We start from the raw sequence: 21,394 nt of genomic DNA on the forward strand, positions 1-21,394 counted from the left end.
TCCCTAATAGTTGCATTTGGGAAATAGTTGTGCTTTATTTATCTTCTCTTTGTCACCTATAATTCTGTACTCTTGCCCTGTGTGCTCCTTTTTTCAGGCTGAGTTGTCTAAGTAGCATATTTCTGCTTTTACTCTGTGTTTTTTGACAGGGGAGCCCTGATGGCATACATTACTACATCTGTGGATACGCTATGGATTCACACAGTAGAATTGTATTTTTGGTTTGGCACTTTTAAGTCTTTCCAAACAGTTATGTTTCATTTGCTTTATGATAGCTGTCCAGCTAGAGTTTCCATTGGGCTGCATGATTATGTGACTGATCTTTCCTAACAGATAGAGCTCCTTTGCTAGGAGTGTTATTTTTGCATTTGCCAGTGTTGAATTTCTGGTAATCTCTTGCACAATCCCTTCACAAGTAAGAGGGTTCTGCAACTGATGGAATCATGCCTAGGACCTGGGAGGAAATTAGGACTACATTACATGTGATGTTATGCAAAAATGCAGAGAGCTTTGGTTTGCCAAGATGCTTTTAATCCAGGGGCAAGACTGGGGACAGCTGATGAATACAAAGAATTGCAGTAAAAAATGTGTAAGCAAAGCTGCAGTGGTCTTAAAGAAGTTTGCATAGACATAATAATAAAGTATTATTGTGAGAAATTAGCCCTTTTATTGAGTTTAATAAGCAGCATCAAAGGAAACATCAAGTGCTTGTTTGGCAATTTTACAAACTGAGAACAGAGACTGCCAGCTGTTAGCATGATGGAAGCAGCAGTTAGCTTTAAGCCTTAGATGTGAGTGGATAGCTAGTGTGAGAATAATCCAGGGGGTGGGGAAGTAAAAGCAAGCAATTTATGGTTAGTGTCATGGAGCAAGAATCATGAGGGAAGCAGAGAAAGGGTGATGTGTTAGCCATACAAGTCAGCATTTGTGTATGTTCAGTAGGATAAGCAAGAGGGAGTTAAATAGAGTGAGTTGTACATGTTCTTCTGTTTGTCTGCTGTGGTTTGGGTTGGGTTGGTATGCACTGAGGATAACGGGAGCTGCACATCTGTCATTTCCACACTGAACTGGCTGTGCAGTGAGTGGAGAATGAATGGAGTCCCCAGTGTGACAGGCTGCATTGCAGAAAGGAGTGCCAGATTAATTTCTTCCATAGCATTGAAATGTCAGGGCAACTCTGAGCTCAGTCTTATCTAAAACATGGTGAAGACCTTGCTTGAAATAATACTTGCAGAATAATTATAAACAAAAGCATGTCTTTTTCTTAGTTTACTAACTGCCATCTCAAAAACAAGAGAAAAAAATGTTATTTTTATTTACCCTTCTAGTTCTAGGTCCAATGATTAGTTCTGTGACAAGACAGCATGACACTTTGAGTATGACAGAAGCCCTGATGCTGCAGCAGAGGCTGGGAATATTAATGGCCAAATCTAGGTGAGTGTTTTTTCATTCTGCCAGTTCCCTAGCTGTTTAATTTCTTCCTCATAGCCTTTGTTCACATCTCTCCTTTGAAGCAGCATTTCAGTTCTTGGTTTTCTGAAATATTAATATTAGAGCATACTTGAGACAAAATAACAAGCTTGTATGATTATTGATTACATACCCTTTCTTTGTTGTTCCTGAGGTACAGAGGCTGTGCTTCAAAAATCTTGATACCCACAATATGCTACAGCTTTCTTCTTGCAACTCTAGTGAGTTTTTTTTTTCTCCAAAGTGCTTTGCAATTTAAGTTCTGGGTTGTTTTTTTTAAAAAGTTTTTTTTAAGGAAGCAGCACCTGTATTCAACAGACTTGGTCAGTTATTTCATGCTGAATGCATAGAAAGTCTGATACTAACAGCATGCAGCTATGTAGTTCTGCTTTCACTACAAAAAACATTTGAGGAGGTCTAAGTCTGGGCTTTATTAAGTGCATGCATATTTATTAAGGCTGCTTGAGGCATATGCCGCTACATTGTATGGAGCAGAGTATCCCTGTTAATCTGCCCTGAGGCTGTTGTCACCTGTTGCTCCTCATGGCGGGGGATTCCCAGGGTAAGCAGTGCCGTGGCACCGGGCTGACAAGGACATCTGAACGTTGCTGGAGTGAGGCGCTGAGGGGTGCCAGGGTCGGAACCAGGATCAGGTGTTACTGCCTGTATCTCCCTTTCTCAACAGAAGAGAAAGAACAACTACTGCTACTGCTACTACTACCACTATAAAAATTTCAAAACTTCGCAATGGAAAAAAAAAAATAAATTTGTGTGTAGCATAGCTTCTCTCTGCAGCAGTAGAAGCAAATGAGCAATGCCCGGTTTTATTTTGAGTTGGGGAAAAAATATTTGTCAATATAATGCATGTTTTCATGTTATGGACAGAAATGACATTAAAGAATCATGATTTTGAATAGGTGTCTGGTACTTTGCTTCTTTATCACTGGATTAATTGGAGCAGTGTTGTTACCTCTGCAGGGGGTTCTTGGTGGCTGATTTATACAGTCTCTAGAGTAGGAGTGGCTTTTCTGATGAAAAAAAGTGGAAAAGTTAACTGCTCTTCATTGTATTCTTTGCATCTTACCCCTTAGCAGAGTAAGGAGCTACATGAATACTACTGCTGCATGCTAATACAAATGTCTATCTAAAAACCAAGTCATAATTTTCTTAAGATGGCAACATAGGATTTTTTTCCCTCCAGTCAGGAAAACTTATCAGTCCATACTGTCTTCATTCTTCTCGATTTCTAGTGTTGTATCTCTTGTTGACTTAATATAGCTCTCTTCCAGGATTTTTCATTTGTGTAGTGGAAATTTTAATTCTTATCCAATATAAAAATTATGTATATGGGCTAAGTTTTCTTTTGTCAGACTTTCTTGTGTTTAAGAATGGTGAGACTTAACCCCTTTTTCATGGTGGTAGAGGATGAAACAGCAAGTTGTGAGACTTTGTTCTGTGAACATTTTATTAAACTGTTTTGTGAAAGTTTTGCCATACCCAGAGAAGTCTTTAAATGAAAGTACCAAAAATACCAAGGTGTTTTTTTTTTTGTTTCATTACTTTAGCCACGCTCTTCAGTGTTACCACCTTTTACTGTTTTAAAACAAATGTGTAACACAATTTAATCCAAATAGAACTTAACAGAAATAAGGAAAGAAACCCCAAGTTTTAAAATATTTGTGTTGAATGTGGGTTTTTTTCCTTCCCTTGTCTTTGATTACCTAGTTTGATATACACTGCCATATGGGAAATATTCTGAATTGGAAGCACAGAGCCTTACTGCATGGCTGCCTGCAGAGGGCTGCCTGCAGGCCTGGAACCCCTCCTGGAACCCAGGGCTGCCAAAGCCTGGGCAGCCATATGGGCTTTGCTGGTGCTTGGTAACCTGCTACAGCCCAGGGCTTCTAGGGGTGTCTCTAGTGCTGTGCTCCTGAGCCAGGGAGTGCTCATTTAAGTGGAACTGGAACCTAGGTAGCTGCCTAGGGTAAGAGCCTGGTTTAGGAAATTAAAATCTTGCACAGTAAGTGATTGGGTTTTTGTTTTTCCCCCAAGCTGCTGCCATGGGAATTAAGGTGACAAATCAAATGAGTCTGTTTGGTAGTAACCTCAAGGTGAGTTACTGGTAGGACTTTACAGCTTTGTGTTGCCACTCCTTACTGTCAAATCCAAATTAACCATCATATCTGTAGTATCTATATTGACTTTTTTATTAAAGGCGACTGGAAGATTCATCATGAAGAATTGTGTGTCAGAGTAATTTGCATTGGCTTGTTTGTTGATGTTACTTCATTTTTACTTCAACTAAATGATCATTTTGTTGGTTGGGGTTTTTTTTTCCCCTTTAGAGATCAGATGGTCTTCTGAAGAAGTCATGGGTAGTTGTTGTAGCTGTCCAGATAAAGAAACTGTCCCAGATAACCACCGAAACAAGTTTAAGGTATGCAGCTGGTGTGATGTGCTGTGAACTATTTTGTTGTTTTCTTACAGACCACATCTGTGATTAAAAAAAAAGTAATGAGAACGGAGTGCAAATTTCTGAGCAGCTGAAGCACTGCAGTTGCAGGTGCCTGTGGCTACAGGTTTCTCTTGTGCCTTTGAGAAACCCTCTCTTCTCAGCAGTGACAGGAATTCCCTAGACAGGGTAGGCTTGTTAGGACAGTTTGGATCTTCAGGGAAGAGAAGAAGCTTGTGATTTTCATCCATCTCCATTTCAGTTGGTAGAGCCCAAGTAAGGAGTGTTGCCTATGGAAAGTTACATTAGGAAATCAGTAGCTTTTGGGGAAGTGTGATTATGAACCTGAATGTGGAATCATCAACAGAAAATTTTAGGATTGCTGATTTGACTTGAAGGTTGCTACTGATTATACATTTTGAAAACTTTTGTCCTTTATGTGGAGAAATGTTATTTCTAAGTGCCCTTTTGTCTCAAAAATCTCTGGAATTTATAAGCCTGTGAACACTCGTTCATGTGCTTGACATGTTGAGCATGAAGCAGCTGAAGTCAGTGACTGTAAGTCAACATGCCTTTGCATAGGTCACACAAGTCAGATTTGCTTCTGTGCTCCAAACTGTCTCTGTGAGTTGACAAAGGAATGTAATGCTTCCATAGTGAAAACTGATTCATGTGTTGCCTTAGGGCAACCATAAAATGAGCTTTAAAGCCATGGGAATTTCTGGAAATGTTTAATATTATCAGTTAAGAAAGCTGAAGGATAAAATATATTTCTGTTTTCTTGCTCTTTATGCATCACTTTATGTAACTAGTTCCTATTTTTCTCCTTGTAGAATTTCTCTATTGTTTGTTTAGCGGGGGGGTAGGGGAGGGAGAGATGAAGGAATGTAATCTGCAAAATGAGGAAAATGGGCATAAGCCTCACAGGCAGATGAAATGATTCCTAATTCTTTTCAATTAACTAGATTTCAAGTTGAAAATGTATTTTTTAAGGAGTCACATTAATTCTGTAGGGATTTTTTTCAGTAACTTTTTTATTGATTAAGAAAGAATCCTACTAAAAGCAGCATTGTAAGGTAAAATAGAGGGGACATATATATTGTCCAAATTCTCTAAAGGGTGCAGATGACCTCAAAACTGGCCTGAAAGCAGAAAGAGCAGGAGTTCAGCTTTATATACATTTTTTTCACACAAGATAACTATAAGGTATTTGAATTATTTGTTGACTTTAAAAAGGCAAATGTCTAAAACTGTTGGCTGATTCAGCGCAGTGCAAGGCTATACATGTATGTGAAGGAAGCTGTATCTTGGAGCCACTTACCCTTTCTCATTCCTTTTCCCAACTGTAAGCAGAGTTATATGACAAAGCAAATATTTTTTTCAGAAATGGGGCTCTGAAAGATTCCATTATCTGAGGTATGCCTTATCCATGTGGGAATACTAGAATATGTACATAAAGCCAGTTTAAAAAAAATATTTAACTTACAAATCTCTTCTACTTTAAATTTCTCATCAGATTTTACAGTAATGTTAGGCAGCCTCATTTGTATCGTTTTTAAATAAGTATTATTTTAATTTTCTAAATTCTGGGTTAGGATAGCACAGAAACTAGTTTATGAAGTTGTTTTTTTGTTTTTTTTTAAACATTCACTTCAAGAATTGTAACTAATACGATAGCACAGATGAAGTCTACCAGCCAGGCATTAAGATTATTAAAAATGGTGTTGTTTCACAAAAGACTAATTGCCTAATGCTTTTTAACTTCTTTTTTATAGGTTATTAATGTGGATGATGATGGTAATGAACTGGGTTCTGGCATAATGGAACTTACAGATACAGAACTAGTTTTGTACACCCGTAAAAGGGACTCTGTCAAATGGCACTACCTCTGTCTCCGTCGCTATGGCTATGACTCAAATCTTTTCTCTTTTGAAAGCGGTCGAAGGTGTCAAACTGGACAAGGTATGAGGAAATTTTGTATATAAAGCTTCTTGCAAGTTTATTTGATGTTGGAAGATATTTGCCAGTCCTTTGGCAAGAGTTATAAAGGCTATAATTCTGTATGTGAATGTGTTTTATGGAACATAAACCTTATGAGGAATGGTCTTCTGGTAAAATGAGGATTTGAGTTGCACGTGTTTTTTGGCATTTGTAGGTCTGGAGGACTTCAAGGTTCTATGTGAGTATTCTTTTGGTCAACGTAGGAGGTGGGTTTGACAGGGAAATTCTCCTGCCTCAGAGGTTGACTTGACCTCTGGGAGAGGCAGTAGAATCTGAAACTCTGAAGGAATGCCCTCAGAATTCAACAAATTCTCTATTTTTAAGGTTTTAAGAGCCTGGAGCACTGATATGAACAGGATGGCCCCAGCTTATTATTGTCTTCAGTAATGCACTGGTGTTTCATCCTCTTCCTAAAGCAAATACCACTTTCATTAATATCAATGACATAATTCTCAGATTTTGATGGTTTTGTATGAGGTGTGTATACTTCAGGTATGCTCAGTTATTTTTTGAGTGGCTTTCATCAGAAAAAGATGGTTACCTTTCCAGTAGCCAGAGCATGGCTGCCTTGGCCAAGGTTGGCTCCCTCTGAGAATATTTCTCTCTTCCCTGCAGCAGTCCCTGAGGTACTGAGCTGTTTCTGTTGAGCTCTCAGCCTTGTTTTGCATCTTCCTACTGTGAAATAGCTGTGTGTGCTTGGAATTCTTATGCATTCATATGTTGTGAAGTTAAGTTCCAATGTTCTTCTGGATTTTTGGCATTTACCAGTGTTCTTATCAGTGATTTTAGACATTGAGAAATCACAGGTTTTGTTTTTTAATTTTACTGTTAAAAAGTCAGAAAGATTAAAGAATTGGATCACATATAAACCTAGTCAATATTCATTGTCCAAGCAAAGGTAAAGGAAGAAAAGGTTTTTTTTTAATGGGAGTTTAAAAGGCACTCTCAGTCCATCTCCTAATGAGAAATGGAGATATTTTCAAACATTGACATATACTCCATACTAACCTAAATTTTCATAATTCTTAAAGTAATAAACTTTGTTTTGAAAATAATAACTTTAATGTGTTTTGCAGTTGAATTTACTGTTTCTTCTGAACATTGAAAACAGATACTAAAAATACTTAATTGAAATACTAATTTGAAGGTTGTTCTCTACAGTCTATTAGCAAGTCTGCAAAATCTTACACCAAGTTTAATTGACTTCTCCACTTTCCTTCTAATTTTTTCCTTTTTTTTAATAAACAAGATTAAGCAGGCTGTGTAAGCAGCAACCCTTTCCTCCCTCTTTTGTTTCTTGCCTTCCTTATGTAATACTAAAATCCTGTGAATATTGGGAAAAAAGAAATCTGGCAGAAAATGTTCTCTGCTGCCCTTTTGCAATGGAACATTGTTCCTGAGACCTACAGTGGGTTTTGTGGGCACAGTTGCAAAACTTCATCTTCACTTCATGGGATGACCAAATTTTTCATTTGAGAATTCCCTGAATACTGCCCAGCAACTTCTTACATTAGTCAGTATTCTGTTTCTGTTTTTCCTTTAATATCAAGTTATTTCTATTGTTAAGCTGTGAGCAGCAGTGATGGTGAAACATTGAGTTTGTGCTAGGTATTAAAAACATTGCAGACATGTCTTTGGACCACATCTAACAGATAATTCAGGATTTAAAACCTGGACAAGTTGGTATGTCACCATATTGTGTGACAGTTCACATTGTATTTAATATGAATGTATTTAAAGGCAGCTGAATTTCTCAGAAACATACTCTAGGTTCACAGACTTTTTAAAGTTTGTGAACCTAGAGTTCTAAAAAATTCTGGGTTTTGTTCATTAAGATTCAAATATCCAGTGTGAATGTTCAGAAATATACAAAATATTACACATGGTCTATTGTACATGGCTGGATTAGGGGTCAGGGACATAGAGTAGTAGAAGTTCTCTAGCTGCAGTGTTGCAAACATGAAGCTCATTCAGTGCAGCAGCTGCATGGTAATAGCTGAGCATTGTTCCTCGTAGCCCATTTGGTGTGTTCCCAGGTGGGCTTGTGTGAACTTGTGCCATGTGAAGCATTTCTGGTGGTTCTCACCTGTCACAGCTCTGCATCCCTAAATAAATATATGATGGTAGTAATTGCCAGCATATTCACATAACTGCACTTGCAGAAGTGGCTATATAGGTAGGTACTTTTCAGTAAAGAGTGTTTTAAGATTGTAATACTCACTTTAAAAAATGAGCACCTGCACCCACGTTTAACAAGCGTGTCAACTTTAACTTCATGCTTTCAATGGAAGAATAATCCAAAGCTGCGCCTTTGCTGGTGAGGGTAAGTTGGGACACTCCCTGCTGTTCAAAGGCAAAGTGGCACAATACACACGCAAAATACACGGTATTGCTGCTAACTTTGTGTTCTGTGTCTATCCTTTAGCCTAAAGCAATTAGTTTGTTACTGTCTGTTTCACACAGTTTGTCTTACTAGCTTTTCATTTTAGTCTTTTTAAAGAAACTGAATTTATATCCAGTGTTTAAATCCTTTTCTGTTGTGCAGGTATCTTATTTTTGTGGTAGTTTAATAGAAATCTGATTTAGGAAATACAACTTTGTAGCACCTCTATAGTTTCATTTAATGTATTTAAATGCATATTTATTTAACAGGTATCCTTTTTATTAGCTTTAAAAAAAAAACCAAAAACCAACTTGGTTTTTTCCCCTCATTTAGCACTCAAAACTTACTTTTGCTCCTAACTGAATTGATTTTCTGTTCTTATTTAACTTTTGGTGCATGGGAACCTTATTCTTCTATTAGACAACCACTTTAAAGGTTGTCACAGTAATTTTGTGTGTTTTGGTGCAATAAAAATTTCGTAACACTTTTGCTTCTTTAACAGGTTTTCATTATGAGGATTCCAGTTCTATTCCTTGCAAGTTATATATATTGTAAGGCCTGTTTCTGAGTTACAGGGTTTTGATTTTTTTTTTGGATGTATTTATAGGAATCTTTGCCTTTAAGTGCGCCCGGGCAGAAGAGTTATTTAACATGTTACAAGAGATAATGCAGAATAACAGCATAAATGTGGTAGAAGAACCAGTAGTAGAAAGGAATAATCATCAAACTGAGTTGGAAGTACCAAGAACCCCTCGAACACCTACCAGTAAGTATGGTTCTACTGTCAGATGACATACCTGCATGTAATTTAGTTAGCTGAAAATAGCATTTGATTTGAATTTAATCTTTAAGTAATTAAAAAGAAGGCTAATTTAAAGCTAAGAGGTAGTAATGCATTCTCTCAAGGTACTTGCTGAGGATTATCTTCAAGTAAGTTTTGGGAACTTAATTGTTGCATAAGAGCACTTACGAATACACCTATTGAATTGCTTTATGATATGTCAACATGCTTTCCCTGTAGCATTTCAGAGAAATGTTAATGCTGGGCAAGATTTCAAATTTTTGATTAGTGGGAAAAAATACTGTTTAAATCACATGTGCAGTTGGTTTGGAATCTTTCTCTTGCTCTGAGTAGGATGAGTGAAGTATTTATCTAAAATTTTCTGGTATTTCTGAAATCTCAGGCAGATGGCTTGATATTTGAAACCAGGAATTCCAGTTTATTGATGATTTCAGAGAAATGGAAGCTTAGATAAAGGAATCTCTCTGTTTGTCAGGGGGAGATGTTAGTGGGGGAAAGAGAAGTTGGAGGGAGTTTACTGGGTGTGTAGTACACCTAGTTTTCAGTGGCTGCTTCATAAATGTGTTCTGGTAAATACTGGGATGCTGTTCTGTTTTCCATTTCCTTCCTCCAAGCAAAATTGAGCTTTGTGAATACTTAATATTGTTTTACATATTTTACTTTCTCTTTTGAAAATTAAACTTAAGATGTAAAGTATCTTATTCATATACAGTAAAATGTTCTATTTTAATATGGTTTTGGCTGTTTTCTAATTGAACCAGCTCCTGGATTCAATGCACAAAGTTTACCCAACGGCTATCCCAGATACCCATCTTTTGGAGATGCTTCATCACACCCTTCCAGCAGGCACCCTTCTGTCGGCAGCGCACGCCTCCCCTCTGTCGGTGAAGAATCAACACATCCTTTACTTGTAGCAGAGGAGCAAGTGGGTGTTCTTTTCCCTTTGTACAACTGAGCTTCTACATTGCTTCAGATTTTTCTCATGATTGTTCTGTTGGCTTTCGCTTGCATCTCAGTATCAGGTGTAAAGTATTCCTACAGTATTTTAACTGCCTCAGAAAAGTGTTTGCCTTGCCTCTTTAAAATGATACTTTGTAGAATGGCTTGCTAAGGAATTTATATTTTATATAAAAAAAAGATAGAGAAAGTATGTGTTTGCATTATATATACTCTTTTCAAAAATTTCAGTAACTATTTTTAAGCATGAGTAATTGTACATTATAATGAGAGATCCTGGTCAAAAAGCTTCTTTATATGTAAGTCTTCTATTTGCCAAATAGAAGTCATGGAATAATTTGCAATAGAAGGGACCTCCAGTCTCTATATCAAAGTTTTAAGTTAGAGAAAGCTGCACAGACCATTGTCCTGGCCATGTTTTGAATACTATGGGCAAGGGGATTCCATAGAATCTGAGCCATGTGTTCCAGTGTTTCACCACTGCTGTTGTGAAATCATTTCTCTCTAATGTTTCTCTAATGTTATCAGATTTTTGCCTGTTACATCTAATGTTGGCCTTTTGCTAAACATCCCCAAAAAAGGTCTGGCTCTGTTTTTGCTTTCTCTTTTAGGTAGTTGAAAATAGCTATTAGGTGGTTCCCTGCATTCTCTTAAAATGGAACTAAGATGGTGTCCTCAGCTTCTCCTTGTATGTCATGTGCTCCAGCTCTAGTCATGGCCCTCCAGTGCACCAGCCTCAGACTGGTGCTGTCTGTTGTGTACTCTGGAGCTCAGGTTCAGTCCTGTGAGAGCTGCATTCATGGTAATAGTGACTTTCCTTAACTTACTGGCTGTGCTGTTGCTAGCACAAACCAGTGCATATTTGGTTTTCATTGCTCCAAGAGCAGACTGATGACTCATATTCAGCTTACCATCCACCTGGATCCCTGACGTTTTGCTGCAAGGCTGTTTTCAATCAGTTGGGATCTGGCCTGTACTGTTGGTGTTGTTTCATACCAAGCACTGAATCTTTTATTTGCTGTTGCTGAACTTCATAAGGTTTCTATGAGGTCGGTTCTCTAGGCTCTAGAGATCCCTCTCAGTGGAAACCCTGCCAGTCTAGAAAGACTGAAAACTGTCAACTGAAAACTTCTCTCTCATCATTCAGGTTGCTGATGAAAATGACAGTCAAATTTATAAATGTCATGTGGTTTAGGAAGACTTTCATGTGTGACAAGAAACAGTTTTGGAAACCAGAGAAGGTAGCCAGAGCAGAGGGCTGTGAACTGTCTTGTGGGAAAGGATTTGTTAGGAGCCCTCACAGAAGAGCTCAGGTGTTATCATTGGAGTTACTGAATAGTCAGGGAGTTTAAAAAAACAGTGGAGGAGTCAGGTGATCTGGTAAATGACACTTCAGCTGGCAGAGCTTGACAGAGAGGTTGGCAAGCTACAAGACTGCTGCTGTAAAGTACTGCTTTTGCTGTTTGGGTATCCAGACAGAATTCAGATTTAGAGAAGGAATCCAGTCTTTCCCATTCAGCCTTGTATTGATCCACTGTGGAAATTGGAAGGATATAACCTCGGAGGGTATCTCTGCCTTTCTTAGGTGACATATGGTGCCAACTCCTCCTTCTTTTTAGTTTTGAGTGCCACACTTCATATGGAATTGTATATTTTTCTACGAGTTCCTGTTCTTAGGAGGCTGTTGGCTCTTGAAGAAAAAATGGATAGTTCTTCCTGTAGACCTCAACCTCTCTTTTTGTTCCTGGAGTAGTAGACAAAGCAGGAGAGCGAGGGTTTTCTCAGGTCTCTCTGTGGTTTTCTTTTTGTTTGGTTTTTTTTTTTTTTCCTTCTATGGACAGTAGATTTCCTTGCAGTGTGGAAGTTATGAACATAAATCTAGCTAAAGTAATTGTTGGTCCCTGGTAAGGGACAACAAAGTAGACCTCTCAGTGATCTGCCCAGGTATAGTTATGAGCTAGGCTGGAGCAGCCAAGGTGGCCTTGATTAGAGCCAAACTCTAAAACCAGAGCACAATTGAGATAAAACATCAAATAAAAATAATTATCAGTGTAAGATATAAATTCTGGTTTTTTCATTAGAGGAACATTAACATAAATAATAACGAAATTTCAGGGAAAAAACCTAAAACTGACTACAGTTCAGCAAAATGCAGGAGAGGTGACTTTTGCTCTTAAACACCTGCCAACACAAGTTTTTCTTTTCAGGTATTTAGATTAGAAGAGTGGGGAGTTAAGAAGCTAATAAATTTGGAGAGGGAGGGGAAGGCACAATAGTGTTTGAATTTCTTCTTTTTTCTTTGCCTTTTAGGTGCACACTTACGTAAACACTACTGGAGTACAAGAGGAAAGAAAAAATCGATCAAGTGTGCATGTGCCACTGGAATCAAAGCTTTCAAACACTGAAACAACTAAAGCGAAAGAAGATCAGATGTGTACTGATGACAGAGATGCTCAGGTTCTCCTGGAGCCCGAAGGAGTGAAGTTTGTTTTAGGACCAACACCTGTTCAAAGGCAGTTAATGGAAAGAGAGAAACTGGAACAACTTGGGAGAGATCAAGTCAGTGGCAGCAGCACAAACAACACTGAATGGGACACTGGGTACGACAGTGATGAACGTAGAGAGACGCCATCTGGTAATAAATTGGTGTATGAAAACATAAATAGGTTATCAATCCCTAGTGCCTCAGGGGTCAGGAGAGGTCGCTTGACATCAACCAGTACCTCAGACACCCAGAACATTAACAACTCTGCTCAGAGGAGAACTGCGCTGCTGAACTACGAGAACTTGCCATCCTTGCCTCCTGTTTGGGAAGCCCGGAAGCTGAGCAGAGATGAAGATGACAGTTTAGGACCAAAGACCCCGTCTCTGAATGGCTACCACAATAACCTAGATCTAATGCATAACTATGTCAATACAGAGAATGTAACAGTACCAGCAAGTGCTCATAAAGTAGAATTTACACGACGTCGGGACTGCACCCCAACAGTCTTTAACTTTGACATTAGGCGTCCAAGTTTAGAACACAGGCAGCTCAACTACATACAGGTTGACTTGGAAGGTGGCAGTGACTCTGACAACCCTCAGACTCCAAAAACCCCCACCACTCCACTTCCGCAGACTCCAACCAGGCGCACAGAGCTGTATGCTGTGATAGACATTGAAAGAACTGCTGCTATGTCGAGCTTGCAAAAAGCACTGCCCCGAGATGACGGTACTTCTAGGAAAACTAGACATAACAGTACTGACCTGCCCATGTGAGCCTGGGGAGCATTGAATCATTTGCACCTTTTGTGAAGTTTATAAAATTGAAGATGCGAGTACTTTGCATTTCTTAACACTAACGCCTTTTATAGACTAATAGAACTTTTTCTGCATACTTCATGTACTTGTCTTACTAAAGGGAATTAATGTAGAGCAAGTATTCATTTTAGGTAACACTATTTCATTCTACAGTAGAAGTAATTACTGCATAGCAGCATCACCACCTTTCACAGTGCCTCTTTAATTGATTAGAGTCTGAGTGACATGCCAGTTTTGAATTTTTAAATATTCTGGTCTGGTGCCTATACTCATTAATGGCATTTATAACACTTTTTAAAGCCTCTTGATATGTGCATTATTAGCAGGTAAACCTAATCTTTCAATATACATATCTGACGTTCATTCCTCGTTGAAGTGGTTCCTCCGGAATGAATTGTGTGTAATATGTTACTTCACTCAGTTTGACATACACGAGATACATTGGTTCATCTCAAGGAATATAAACACCACACCTTTTTTGTCTGTGGGCAAGAAGGCCTCTAATTCCTGACAGTTTTCTTAACTTGTGTGATATTTGAGAGGTCCCATTGATGGTTGTTGATCAGAGCTATAAACACATCAAAAACCAACCTTCAGCTCCTTCCGTTGGAATAGAATTACAAGTGACATATCAAATTCCCTCTGAAATCTGAAAATTTTATCTCATTAGAGTTTTGGGGTTTTTTGTGAAGGAATTCACAGGTGGGCTGTATGAATTAAGGCTCTCTTGTCATTTCTTAGTTCAGTGTGCCTTCTTTTCTTTGCATTTGTGTGTTTCCTTTTTATTTGTTCCATAATGTCTTGTTTTAAAAGTCAAAATTTTGTACATAGCTTTAATTGTCCATGATCATCTATGTGTTTGTCTTACTCTCTGCCTTTGACAAAGCAAGACTCTTGAAGGTCAAATGGTTGTCTTCGTCCAGTGTTCTACTTTTTTATGCCTGACAGAAATATCCCAGCTCTCCAGCAGCATGCATTATTGCACAACTGGAAAGGTTTATTATGCAGTTATTGTCTTCCTCTAAAGCATCAAACACAGGTTACATGGGAGGCAGGGTACTGGACTTAATAGTTCTTTATAGGAAGTTGTACGTTCTAGCAGTGTGCATCCATAGGTGATAATGTACTTTAATTTAAAAAGATACATAGTAAATTATCTGAAGGTAGTATTATCTATGAGCATACTTGTTTTCCTTTTGCAGGTGTTGAATTTGGTTACAATGATGGCTGCTCAGTGTTACAGGTACATCCAGGTAGAATGTTGTTTGTTGAATATGCCAGAGGCACCCTTAGACTTTTTTTTTTCTGTTTTGTTTATTAATAGTCTGAATAATCTTAGAATTCTGGCAGTATTGCAGGTGCACCTTGGTACTAGCAGCAGAAGAGATTGCTCTTGAGCCTGTGATTGCAAAGGAACTGACACTTGTGTGAGCTGGTATGATGTAAAATAACCCTTGAACTGTGAGGAAAAACGTGCAAGAAAAGCCATTTGGAGATCTGGAAAAGCATTAAGGGTCTCCATGCAATATTTGAATTGAAGTTTTATAAAAACCGAACTACAGTTATTTTCTGTCTTTTAAATTGGTGTGTATTTCTGTTCCTACAACCTTTTTCTTTGGTCTTCTCTCATTTAGTAGTGGCAGCAGTAGTAGCAGCACCTGAAATATGTCTCTTGCCATACCAATAAGTGGCATCAGGCCGCCTTTTCACTCTGGCTTTCATTATTCTTTACAAAGTGTATGGTACTGAAATACCAGATGGACAAAAAACATAATTTGCTGAAGTAAAAGATGAGAGTCATTGAGACCATTGTGAGGAACTTAAAAGAGATTTTTTAATAAAAAACCTTATTAATTATTTAATGGTCAGCTTCTGCATACTCTTGTGATAGACTCACTGACTTGTGAGGAGACCTTGGTACTCAAGAAGGTAAAGACTACCTAGAGCTGGTAGGGCATTGGTCTCTTCTCCCAGTCAGCCAGCAACAGGACAAGAGGGCATAGGCTTAAGCTGTGCCAGGTAGATGTTAGCAAGAACTTCTTCACAGAAAGGCTGATTAGGCATTGGAATATGCTGCCCGGGGAGGTGGTGGAGTCACTGTCCCTGGAGGTGTTTAAGGAAAGACTGGACATGGCCGTTGGTGCTGTGGTCTTGCTGACAAGGTGGTGTTTGGTCATAGGTTGGCTTCAGTGATCTCAGAGGTCTTTTCCAAGCCTGCTGATTCTGTGATTCTGTAACTGCTCCCTCACATCTTTGCCATTGCCTCACCTTATGGACCTCCTGGTCTGTACCGAAGAGAAATTACCATGTATTGCAAAACACTTGCTGGGTTAATAATATTGCTGTGATTATTGTTCTTAGCATATAGCTCACTAAATTTGTGAGCTGCATGTGTTTTGAGGCAAACCTGTTTTGATCTCGCTAGCTGCTTAGCAATATATGGTCCTCATCTGTATAGTTTGGACTAATTAACTGCACCCTTAAAACACACCTGTGAGGCAGGGAAGTAATAATATTCTTAACTACTAAATAGGGAAGCAGAGTCTTTGGGTAGATCATAAGTGACCTGCTGAAATTTCAACAACCAGCCATATCCCTCCTTAGTTCCAGTGCACTGTCCTATGCATTATTCTGAGTAGTCTCAGCTAAAAAGAATGGTCTGAGCAAATTTTTTACACTGTTGCAAGTTTCACAATGTTTTCTTAGCTCTGGTTCCCAGAATGGAGAACATACTGAAATTTCAACTGTCTGTAGCCTTAATTATATTAAGAAGTCTGATGACATATTTTCCAGAACTACTTTTTAACCTGTTAGGTTTAACAGGTGGGATAATGCTTTCTTGTTTTGTATACACTCCAAACATGCTGGGTAGTCCCTGTCACCCACACTACTCATCTTTAGCATTCCTTATTTTCTGCCCCTTGAAGTAGATGCAGTTGCAATGCACTTTACCCTTTGAGACTTGGTAAATATTTTTTCAATTCAGTCTCTTTTAAAGGCTGTGATGTTAGATTTAGTGTCTGTAATCTAGGATTCAGTTTTCAGCTGAAATCTCTCCATGGTATTTAGATCATATTTATTTTGGGCCCACAGGTGTATAGACTGAGAAACTAGAAATATGTAACCATTTTCTTTAGTAAATGTGGCATGTTAAGTTTACATAAACTAGGTCCTGTAAAAATGGTAGCATTTCCATCCAATTCTACTTTTCATCCATAATGTGCAGTCCATTGCTGCCCTTCAAACACATTTAACAAGGGGAAACCTTTAACTGTAGGTATTCCTTTAGTGCAATGATTTGAGAAAGACATACGTTACTGTATCTTTTAAACAAGGAAACTGAGTTGTTAAAGAAAACAGAAAAGTGACCAAAAGTACATAATATTGTGCTAGAAATACAGGGAATGAGAATTTATTCCATTGTTATGTCAGGAAAATAAACTTTCCCTCAAAATCATGTCAGAAGGAGGACCAATTGTTTTAATTTTTGTGGTGGTTTTTGCTATAACTTCCTAAAACAATATTGAAAAAGACCATTCTGAAAACCATGACACTCATTAGAACATCTTTTGTTTCCCCCAATAAGTATGTTCTGCATTTAACAGGGGTTGAATCTGATGATGTGCATTGAAGCACTATTCCTATTAATGTCTTCAGAGCTTTTATAGAAAATATAAGTGTTGAAGTAGAAATTTCATATAATAAATTGATAAAATGTCCTTCCCCCCACCGCTCCCCCCCACTTGATGTCTGGATATTCGTGTGTGTTTGCACCTCTGACCAGGGCTTGGGTGTAAAAAGGATCATGGAAATGTGTAAAGTGTACAAATTCCAAACCAATGTCAAAACAGGGCTGCTTTTTATAAGTGACGGATCAGCAGTTGATTTTGCTGGTTTTATAACACTGTGCATTGGCTCAAAATCTGGTTGTTCTTGTTTTTGTTTTATATTTACCTGCTTCTCAATGAGAGAGATTCAAGAGAGAACAGATTGTTCTTATTCACTGTGGGTGAAGTAAGAGTGGAAATTCTGCTTCATGTCAGTAGTTTGAGCATACAATGATGTATCTGATTTGGACGTCTGTTTTTAAGCAGTATTCCTCGCTTCGTGTAAGGTGAGATCCATGGTGAAATTCCATTTCTGCACTGTACTAATTTATTTAATGGCTGCAAAGAAGATGAAACTAATGGAGTAGAAACTAGTAGTGGACTTAAATCTGAAATTCTCCTATTTCCCTAGAGGAGTCTGGTCCTTCATTGTGATAGATAGATTTAGGTGTTTTTGGAATTTAATGATATGATCTTTCCCATCTCTTCCTTGAGGTAGCAATTCAGGCATTTATATTTGACAGTATTTACTTAATATAAACTTAAGTTCATTTATTATATCTTTATTTTTAATTCATATACACTCCAGGAAAAAAAAAATCCAGAAGAAATTCCACCACAAAAAACTGTGTTAAGTTGGAGTCAGGTTTGCTGATGTCCTTCTTACAGAAGATTATGAAAAAGGAAGTCATGTTGAGGTTCTTTCACAATCTTTAGGAATTACTTCCTCTTTTGGACAAGATGAGTGAATCAGAAGAAAAAAAAGGAGCAACTTAGCATCTGCAACTCTGACCATGTATACATTATTTCTTGTACTGTGCTGTAAGGTATGTGAGTAAGTCTGTCAGATGTCTTATGAGGATATTTTCCTAACACGGTGTTTACTCCAGATTAACACAGTATTTTGTTTGGAAGTATGTAGGTGTACAGGTAGAAATAGAATATGAGAAATAAGGTCGATGAAACAAGTGTTGGACATTTCTATATTTTTATACATTATGAAGGGCATTTTTGAAATTTTTCTTGCAGTTTTAGTAATTATTTAGTGTGGTAATATACATATATTATGACAATGTTTTCCGCTATATCCATTACTTTGGTGTAATTCTATTTTATGTAGCAAATATGTGTATATAGAAAGGAGATCATGTAAAAATTATCAATAAAAAATAGGCTCAAGCCCTTCAGAACAGGGACCATCTTCCTCTGTGTCTACAAAGTACTAAATGCCTTGGGGTCCCAGCCAGAGCTCCTGTCTGAGACCTGTAGTGACCGAATTGCCAAGTGAGGAGTGTGGGAAGCAGCTCCCTGCTTTCCGTGAGAAGCCTTAGTGTGAAAGGTGCGGTGAAGCTCCCCCTGCCAGTCCCTGGGGCTGGGGCTGTGCAGTGCAGGGCTGTCCCAGCACTGCCTGCCAAGGGACCCAGGGAGCCCAGAGCTTCCTTTGCTCCGCTCCTGCCCCTTGGCACCTGGAAGGGAAGTCTGACAAGGAGCTTTGATGTCATCGGGAAATCTTCCTTGTTAGTGGGGTGACCCTTCCAGAGCTTGTTCTGTCTGCATGCAGTGTCCTTTGAAGACAAAGAAATTATTCCTGTTGACTTCAAGGGCCACTGGATGTGCTCCTGCAAGATCAAGTACTGCTGGTGTAACAGCTCTGTTACACCTGAGGACCTGCTTGGTCAAGTTCTTCAGGAATGGTCTAAAAGGATGTAAAAGTATAAATATATTTAATTACATGTACTGAAAACCAAATCCTATTTGTTGTGGTCAGAGTTCAGATAATTATGGGAATTTTGATTTCTTAGTCATAGTTGCATATATATTGCTTTAACTGTTGTGTATGAAAGAGGAAGTAATTCTAAAACGTGTGAAAGATGAGGATTACACCTGTTTTTTAATGATAATGTTATTTAGGAATGGATGTCAGCAAATTTAACTCCATAATAATGCAGGTTTTTTTGCATTGGAATATGTGTGTATATCATACACCCACATTTTATATATAATATATTATATATTTGGTACTAACTTTGTATTTTGAAATTTTGCCAAATCGCAAACACGGATGTTCTCACTTGTAAGACTTTGGTACGTAATACCTGAATGTATAAGAAATGCTCTGGTATGAGAGGAAAGAGTGTTGTATGGTGTCCCACAGTCCAGATGGCTGGACCAGCAGGCACGTTGCCTTTCTCACATCTGGCTTCACTGCAGCATCACCTTTGGTCTCCTGGCAAGCGTCTGTGTCCCGGCCAAACGCACCGCACTAGCGTCCAAGCTGACTGGTAGGAGTGATACAGTAGTCACCAGTGTGCCACAAATGCATTTATTAAATGCAGAAATAGACATTTCTACAAAGGCCAAAATCTTATGTTGTATGTTCCTTTCTTGTCATTACATTGTATCATATTGTAAGATTATTGTATGTCCTAATTTGCATTATAAAATGTTTTTTCCTACTTAAAGGCATAAATATAGCAACTTTGTATAAAGGTAGCTTTCTAGATTTTTATTTCTTTTATATAAAAAAGTCTAAACAGTGGGAGTACCATTGCCAAATTGTTTATAAAATTTCAAGTAATTTTCCCTGTTCAGTGAATTTGTTTTTACAAACATTCCGTATTTCTTATACTATGCAGAAAGAGTGTATTTTTATGCCATTCCACATTAATCTTAAAAAAATAATAATTTCACTTCTTTTAAACTGTTGTTATAGAGAAAGCTTACCAAATGTGCATTTTTAAAAAAATGTGTTATGTACATTTTTCCCCTTACCAGTGCCAACTTCATTTGGAAAAAAAAAAAATTGTAGCATGGCAATAAACTATTGATTTTACATTAAAAGTTGTCTGTGGGTTACTTCAGTAGTTTGCAGTGTTAGTGTCACTGTATTGTGTTTTGTTTGTATCATCTTTTTTGCTTTTCTTTAAATCGTTGCTTCATGTACCTCTTTCTGCCCTCCTCCCTGCCTCCCTGTTCCACTCATTACTCAGTAGTAAAAAAACCCCCAAAACAGATCATGGTGCTCTGAAGTCTGTAAATTCATCTCCAAGACTTTGTTTCATTTCTGCTGGTTTTCTGTCTCACCTTTGTCATGTGTGCAGATTGTGATTGATTTTTTTTTTAAATGAGGCACTTTTTTCTTCACATATGGTGCAACTTGGAAACTTGCCCTTGACACGAGAGGGGTGAGGGCACGGCACGGCCGGGAGAGGAGAACCAGCACTGCTGCTGTGTTCTTCCTAGTCTGGTGTCACTGCCTTTACACTTTGTAAAGCATAGCTTAGCAACGGTCAAAAGGCCCTTAAACCCAATTCACTGATTTGCTGTAGTTTTTCTGTGAGCATTGGATCTTTCAAAGGCCATAACTTGGATAAGTCTGAAGCATTTTATAATATTTTTTCTCCCAACTCACCACAGTAGCAGCAAACGTGAATTAAAATGAATTATTACTTCAGTGCACATCTTTATGAAAGCTGTGATTCTGAGAGAAGCTGTTTCCATTGTTTTAGTTGTATTATTTGCCCTAGCCAAAACTTCAACAGTTTTGGTGTAACTATGATGAAAACTAGGTATTTAAATTAAATTAGCAGTCTAGATTTAGAACAGCGTTGTGGAGGGAAGTGTATCTAACTCTGTGAAGAAAACAGGATGAAAGGCCTAACATACTCAAGAACTAATACTAAGCAGGTATTGACAAAATTAGCAATACAGGTGAGAGTTGGCAGTTTTAGTCGTGTTCTTTTTTTGCTGTCTCCATTGGGATGGATTTCTGTCTCTGGCCAGTTTGAATCTAGAACAAACAATGTTCCATGTATCCCAAGAGTTTAGTACCTAGCAGCAAGAAGAGAGGTACGAGCTGGAATCAATTCTTGAAGATGAGTCATACAAAATAATACACGTTGGGTTTGGGTTTTTTCCTTGTATGACCAGGTAACAGGCTTTATGTAGAGGAAAAGCAGCGACAAAGCAAAGTTTAAGTGTAGTCTCACTCTAGCAAAGCTGCCAGGGGAACAGTCACCAATTTTTCTGTATGAATTGCAGCGTATGGAGTGGGATTGTGCTGGGCATCTTCTGTTCACGACTTATAACTGGAGCCGAGGCCTAACAGCCGCCATCGGGGATGGGCTGGCAAGGGCGCTGGAGGCCACAAGCAGTGACTAAAAATGCTTTTGACCTGTCTGAGAACTGACCTCCAGGAG

General features: G+C 38.3%; 1 protein-coding gene across 2 annotated transcripts in view; it reads left to right on the forward strand.

Moving 5' to 3' along the window:
• Window positions 1-20,042, forward strand: part of FRS2 (fibroblast growth factor receptor substrate 2) — a 51,719-nt gene extending 31,677 nt beyond the window's left edge. Inside the window, exons 2-7 of one of the 2 annotated variants that reach the window (XM_064701916.1) lie at window positions 1,329-1,434; window positions 3,816-3,907; window positions 5,698-5,884; window positions 8,914-9,072; window positions 9,870-10,033; window positions 12,376-20,042. In XM_064701916.1, coding sequence (XP_064557986.1) covers window positions 3,842-3,907; window positions 5,698-5,884; window positions 8,914-9,072; window positions 9,870-10,033; window positions 12,376-13,326 — 1,527 coding nt within the window. In that variant the 5' untranslated portion in view covers window positions 1,329-1,434; window positions 3,816-3,841 and the 3' untranslated portion in view covers window positions 13,327-20,042. Of the gene's footprint in view, window positions 1-1,328; window positions 1,435-3,815; window positions 3,908-5,697; window positions 5,885-7,743; window positions 8,247-8,913; window positions 9,073-9,869; window positions 10,034-12,375 lie in introns of those variants that run through there. The other variant, XM_064701917.1, reaches the window with a different exon arrangement.
• The last annotated feature ends 1,352 nt before the right edge of the window (window positions 20,043-21,394 follow it).

This window comes from Zonotrichia leucophrys, chromosome 1A, assembly GCF_028769735.1.
Source record: "Zonotrichia leucophrys gambelii isolate GWCS_2022_RI chromosome 1A, RI_Zleu_2.0, whole genome shotgun sequence".
Classification (NCBI taxonomy): Eukaryota; Metazoa; Chordata; class Aves; order Passeriformes; family Passerellidae; genus Zonotrichia; species Zonotrichia leucophrys.